Source organism: Lentinula edodes (assembly GCF_021015755.1).
Source record: "Lentinula edodes strain Le(Bin) 0899 ss11 chromosome Unknown C8R40scaffold_58, whole genome shotgun sequence".
NCBI lineage: Eukaryota > Fungi > Basidiomycota > Agaricomycetes > Agaricales > Omphalotaceae > Lentinula > Lentinula edodes.
This window is the reverse complement of record NW_025764364.1, coordinates 204,414-210,413: the sequence shown is the minus strand read 5'-3', so window position 1 is coordinate 210,413 and position 6,000 is coordinate 204,414. Positions and strand designations below refer to the sequence as shown.

Below are 6,000 nucleotides of genomic sequence, written 5' to 3'. Positions count from 1 at the left end.
ATGCTCGAAGATATTTAGCAAGAAGTTGTTTAATGCTTGAATCCCTTCTTCTTCACGAGAGCGTGAAAATTCAAGTTGAAGTTGGAGATCCTCCAAAAGGTTCCAGTCAATGTTTTCTGAAGGAGGCTGCAGTTGATCATCTTGTGTGAAGCTCGAGAGTGGAGGAAGCTGCTGATGAGAGGCATTAGGATTGCCAAGTGACTGAAAAAGATGTGTAGCCCCAAGATCATATATAGATTGGACTGGAACAGCAGGAGAATTTGTTGTCCCACTCTGAAATAATGAAGGATGAGAATCAGTCTCCATCCTGGCCTGCCACTGATTCACCATTGGCTTGTGTGTGGATGTTTTTTCATGGCGCCTCAAATGATAAGGTGTCTGACCAGCACCACCACAAACTCTACAGTAGATAAGCCACTCGTTGCACTCAAGTTCAACCTGCCAAACTGTAAGTAAATTGAATTGACTATTCAGAATCAAAGAGGTCATTAACATGTTCAACCTGCTTGCCTTGTGAATTTTCAAATCCACTTGGTTGCATATTCCCTCGGTATGACATCAATGAGCTGTTTTGGGAAGAGGATTCTGGTCCCAGAGCCAATGTTGTTCAAATGAAAGTATGGTACAAAGAAAAATTTATGCTCAGTACAATTTTCAATATTTTACTTCATGTTTCAAAATCCTTAGCCAGGGCACAAGAGGGTGTATCCGGCCACTATGAGCCTGGGGCTCAATGAAGGTCTGGCCATGTAGTAAATGATCCTTTAGCGCGCTGCAAGTGTGGCAATCCCCGACTCTGAAAGGGTTCAACATTTTGAGCTTGTAAAATAAACACTAGGCTCCACTGTCGTGGACGGCACCCTGCTTGGTACTGGATGCTTTTTATTACATAAAGGTAATAATTTTTTGCAAGCGCTACAGATACAATGAAGCGCAATAGTCAGTACGTACATTGTATCGTGGGCATTTACGGTTTTGACATGGTGTTCCGCTGTTCCAGCGCCAACTCTCTACTTCTCTGTCCAATCCACCATCTCCGACAATGTCTTTCGACCACAGAAGTCTGCTAGTACCTGCATCTGTGAATGTGCGCTACAACCCACTGCAATGCTAGCCGCAATCCGATGCTTTCGACGTGTCATCTTCCTTTCTCAGAAAATGTCTTTGCCCATGCAGTGGAGGCATCGCGTATGGACCTGTGTGTCCAATAACCACCCGTCCCGCGGTCACATCATCGGGGTAGCCAACGTATACGCCTCTTCCATTGATCAAGCTGCATCCGATGGTGTCACCAAATGCAAGTATCATTGGAAGTGGCAACGACCTTTTACTAAATAATATTCGAATTCGCGCATGCTATAATGGTCAAGTTAAGTACCTTCTGTGATTTGTGAATTATCCATCGCCATAACTCACGTTCTTTCCTTCGATTTTCATATATTCCACGCAGTAATCCTCGAAAACGTTTGGTACCGACACTATCGTACACTGCAGTTTGATTTTGAACAGGAATTCCGACCATATCATCTGGGACAAACGAGGCGCAAACACAAGCAGAGGTAAGCCTGTACGCGCCATTCCCGGTAATAGATTGAGAAAGCGGAACACAAATTGACCCCCGACTATAGATTTAGTTTTTGTGAGCATTTTTAAGAATGCCAGTGGCTCTTCGATGTAATCGCCTAGTAAGTCAATGAATCTGCTGTCCATGAACGATCCTACTTCAGCGGCATGGAAATGAGAAACTGTTTTCAGCATCGACCAGTCTCTTCATTTTAAGTTCCTCAGTATATTGTGTTCGATCGCGACTGGAAACCGCTCATGAAACAGGTATCTTCCTGAACATCCTGTTTGCAGTCAGTAACAGTTTCCGATGCAGCTCCTTGTACTTACGTTTGGAATATGTCATTGATGATGATCCTGTCCCAGCACTCGATGTCTGTATAACCACCAGTCTCGAAGACGTGTTTGATGACAAGGACATTTCCTCTAGGTGGCGTTCCTCCCTCGATGCAAGTTTCGATGGCTCTGTTGACTCGGCGATCCTGAGTACTCCGTTGATGCTGTAGCTCTGTGTAGATGCTGAAGATTGCCCTTCGTCCTTGGCCATCAAAGCATTCGACCTCATGACGGCCCGATGAAGCGAACACTCCTTTGTTTGGACTAATTCCATTGAACGGGGGTGGTATCCAGAAGTCGCTGTAGACGTACTGAGGTCCCATGTCGACGGGGTCATTGTACTGTGGCACTAAAGGTACAGGTACAATGTCAATGTAACCGTTGTAACCATATAGCAGTCCTTTCCAATGAAGAGGAAAATCCTGGAACAGGACTTTCAGTGGGTGTATTACAAGAGACATTACTCGACGTACCGTCACAATGTTGTAGAAGTATTCCGTTCTGTTTGTCACTGCTCTCTTTTTCTGTACCTTGAATGCAGTCAACATTAATATACAGTTTAACCCTTGTGCTCCTACTTATTATCCTGCTGTCTCTCCTTCAAATAGTGTCGGGTACAATCGCGGGATAAATCGGAAACTTCGCTTAAGGTTGATAACGATCATTATCGGGTGAAATGTTGTTGTGAGGTTTTGCGCGACTCGTCATCTCCAAACTATTTCACCTGTGAAGCCGGAGAGTGTCTTTGTTCAGGTTGGTGTACAGAATGTTCCGCCGCAAGGACACGATTCACGATGCAGTTTTTTCAGAAGACAGTATTCGCAAGTTGAAATCATGAAGTGTTAATGACTTTCGTACGCGACGTGCCACCGTATTGTTCAAATTGGAGAATGGAAAGACCAAACCCATCCCAGTCACCTGTCACAGAAAATGCAATGAAAACAAGCACTCCTTTTGTATATTTTTTTGTATTTCCACTGTTTTATTTTCGTTTTAACGCAAACAGAAAACAGCATTGTATTTACTTTTATTGAATGTAGTGTGTGGACCTATATATGAATGATAATACATACATATCGTGTCCGTTTTTTTTTCATTTCCGTCTCCTTTGTCGCTGTCGTCGTCGCGACAAATCATGGATCACAATGCACGCGATTTCCCTTTTTTGAGAAGTCTATGTCCCTTATCGGCATCATTATCGTCGTTGGCCCCCCTTCCATGCTTCAAAGCACTCGTTACCTTGTTGTTATCACCCAAAATCACAGTGGAGGATGTTGAAGCTGTTTGACTCGACCTAGAACCTGAAGTTGCCGCTGAAGAGCCCCAGGTCATTGCACAACCTCAATGTATTTGTAGAAACTCACGTGGAAGTTTAAGTTTGCTGGTTTGACAACTACATTGATTGTCGACTGTGGTGCTGTCCAATGTATCTGTAGACACTGATCATGCCTTCAGTCGAGATAACCCCAGAAGCGCATTGTCACTCACTTTCATCAGTACCAGGATCACGTCATCCACCGTCAGTCTCACCAGAGACAGTGCTGCCAAAGTTGTGAACCAGTTTAGGTGTATCTATCGCAAGTGTTTGTGAGAACGGCTCAATGTTGGTGCAACACAACGAACCATGAGTTGTCACTATCGTGTTCTTAACAGGTACGCCCGCTGGATCTTGCAGGGTAAAGTTCTTGTCGTGGTCGTAAACTTTGTCTAGTAGTCATTCTGAGTCATTTATGGAAATCTGAACATGCAGTGCCCACCATGCAATGCTCCGCCGTGCATCCCGTACATGCTATTACCAGTGTTCCCATCGGCTCCACCCTCGTATGTGTAGTACTCTGGGCGATAACCTATGAAGATGAGCTGCATTAGTACAAGTGCCCAATAAATAACAACAAAGCCATACCATGACCCCTCCTGTTCATTCCCGGACTGGCACTGCTGAAGTGTGGGTCAATTGGTGGTGGATTAGCATGATACCATTCAACCGCCCCCCCTGTTTGATTCCCGATATTTCCTGTAGAAAAATTGGCATCGGTATTTTCAAACGCTGCACCAAGAACTCGGTGAGGTTTCGGGTCGCCATTGAGGTGCTGCTGTATCATTCCCTGGTAAGGTGAAGCACGTGCATGCATGTCGTTACGTGTTGGAGAAGTATAGTTGCCAATGTTGTAGCGAGAAGCAGAACCGGTTGGGGTTTGAGGTGATGCATTCAACGATACGGTGGCAAGCAAAGAGCTGTCACCCTGGGGGGTACCGTTACTGTTTTCGAATGCAAACAGTGGCTGACTACAATACAAAGGGGTGTTACCTGTGGACAGAATGTTCACCATTCAATCAACAGAGTATCTCCAAAATATTTGTAACATACCACTCTCTCCGACAATCACATTGGATCGGTTTAGGCTATTTTGAGGCGTCGTCGGTGGTGTTAGAAGAAGTCCAATTTGAGGGCTGCCATTATCTTGAGGAGTACTCAGCAAATCCACACGTACAACATCGGCAGCAAAGGAAAATGGCTCATTCGGGTTGTAACGCCAGCAACGAAGGCCGAATGTCACGCGAACCGTTGCGCCGCCGATGACACTATGCGCCCTTTGGAGCGGAATAGGCTCGTCGTTCATCCCAAACAGCGGAAATGGTGCAAGCCCCTTTGTTAGCCTTATGTCCGTCCAGTCAGCATCTTCCCTCTTATTCTTTGGAATTGACGAATATAGTACATCTGTTTGAGAGCAAGAAACACGACTTATTGCGGTGAAATACAGTAGTTTTGTCGTGGAGTACGTACCATCCGGTGCTTCACCATCGTCCAAATCCTGACAATGTTGTCAGCAGAGCGTTCGGAAGTCGTTAACGTCAATATGAAAGATTTACCCGAAACACTTTGCATCCCATTCTCACCAGGGAATCCAATGGAGGTACGTTCTCGTGGACGAATAGATATCTGACTTTCCATGTGTTGTTTGCTCCAGCGGTCTGGATTTCTTTCAACTTCGTGATAGCGGCAATCCAGTCGTTGCGGAATACACCTGCCAGGGGGGGCCAAGTTGGAAAGTGCGTAGAGAGTTGTTGGGTGGATACTGGCCCACCGGAGTCCAGCCTCCAAAAATTCCTGTATTGTTTAAGTTCGTTCCTACGCGGCCGACAATCTGAAAAGGTATGTAGGCTGGTGCTTCTTGTCCCGCCGTCAATGGTGTGCAATACGTCTTCTTCCCATCAAGCACAAACCAACCGCAACCATCGGGGAAAGGACCTTCATGTCCGAGGTAGAAAAAGCTGCCGTGTAGCATCTGTTGAAGGCGCGAGTAGTCACTCGGTGTCATCTACATGTTTTGGTTTGAGTATGAAGTGTTATTGGGACTTCGTTTACTTACATTCATAGTGGCTAGTTCCGTCAATTGTAGTCAACGAAATGAGCAGAAGTTCTGCGTTCAATGTGAATAGAATATGCCTTTATACTCTGAAGTGAACTCTGAAGTGAACCCCGTTTCACTGATATCAATTGTCCACCTACCGCCTCTCGCCTAATGATGCAGGGTCGCTTACATCCTTTGTATGGATGAAGGAGTTGGTAGTCGGGTGTTCACGGGTATGCATGGACGCAAACGTGAATGAGCAAGTAGTAGAGGAAGAAACCGGAGCAGCACGTACCCCTGAATTTCTTTTTGCAAATTGGTTTGACTCGGAGGTACATCATGAACTTTGGTAATGTCGCAGTTCAGGATTGTTCACATTTTTTCATGAGCTTTCTATGATACTATGTCCACTGCCAGCAACGACCACACGTGCATCGAAGCAATTGTGAAAGCCTACACAAAGAAGGAGTTAATTTCCATACTGAAGGAAAATGACCTGAACTTGCGACCTACAGACAGTCGAACTAAGGCTGACATTTGTAAATCACTTCTCAGATTACCAGCAGAAGTACGCAATGGTGTAATAGTGTGTCTTAGTTCGAGGCGTGCATTTCCCGAAGCAAATGTGCAAATCAACCTAGAACTTCTGCAACGTTTCAGCAAGGATGAACTTGTTCGAATGACGAAGGATGAAGGAATTGACATACCTGCATGGCTATTCACAAAGAAAGTGAAGTTGGTCCAGTAT

At 45.2% G+C, this 6,000-nt stretch overlaps 2 protein-coding genes across 2 annotated transcripts; both read right to left on the bottom strand.

Moving 5' to 3' along the window:
* Nucleotides 1-1,110: 1,110 nt before the first annotated feature.
* C8R40DRAFT_1074273 (uncharacterized protein) lies at nucleotides 1,111-2,447 on the bottom strand (the record flags this gene model as incomplete). The annotated part of the gene is made up of 4 exons (XM_046226688.1): nucleotides 1,111-1,356; nucleotides 1,417-1,702; nucleotides 1,894-2,321; nucleotides 2,373-2,447. The coding sequence occupies 4 exons, from the start codon at nucleotides 2,445-2,447 to the stop codon at nucleotides 1,111-1,113; spliced, it is 1,035 nt and encodes a 344-aa protein (XP_046080306.1).
* Nucleotides 2,448-3,039: 592 nt separating this feature from the next.
* C8R40DRAFT_1074272 (uncharacterized protein) lies at nucleotides 3,040-5,276 on the bottom strand (the record flags this gene model as incomplete). Its single annotated transcript, XM_046226687.1, has 12 exons — nucleotides 3,040-3,138; nucleotides 3,264-3,329; nucleotides 3,388-3,440; nucleotides 3,523-3,606; nucleotides 3,657-3,746; nucleotides 3,803-4,207; nucleotides 4,268-4,618; nucleotides 4,685-4,712; nucleotides 4,798-4,925; nucleotides 4,986-5,008; nucleotides 5,125-5,219; nucleotides 5,271-5,276. 12 exons carry the CDS (start codon nucleotides 5,274-5,276, stop codon nucleotides 3,040-3,042), a joined length of 1,428 nt encoding a protein of 475 aa, XP_046080305.1.
* Between the last annotated feature and the right edge of the window lie 724 nt (nucleotides 5,277-6,000).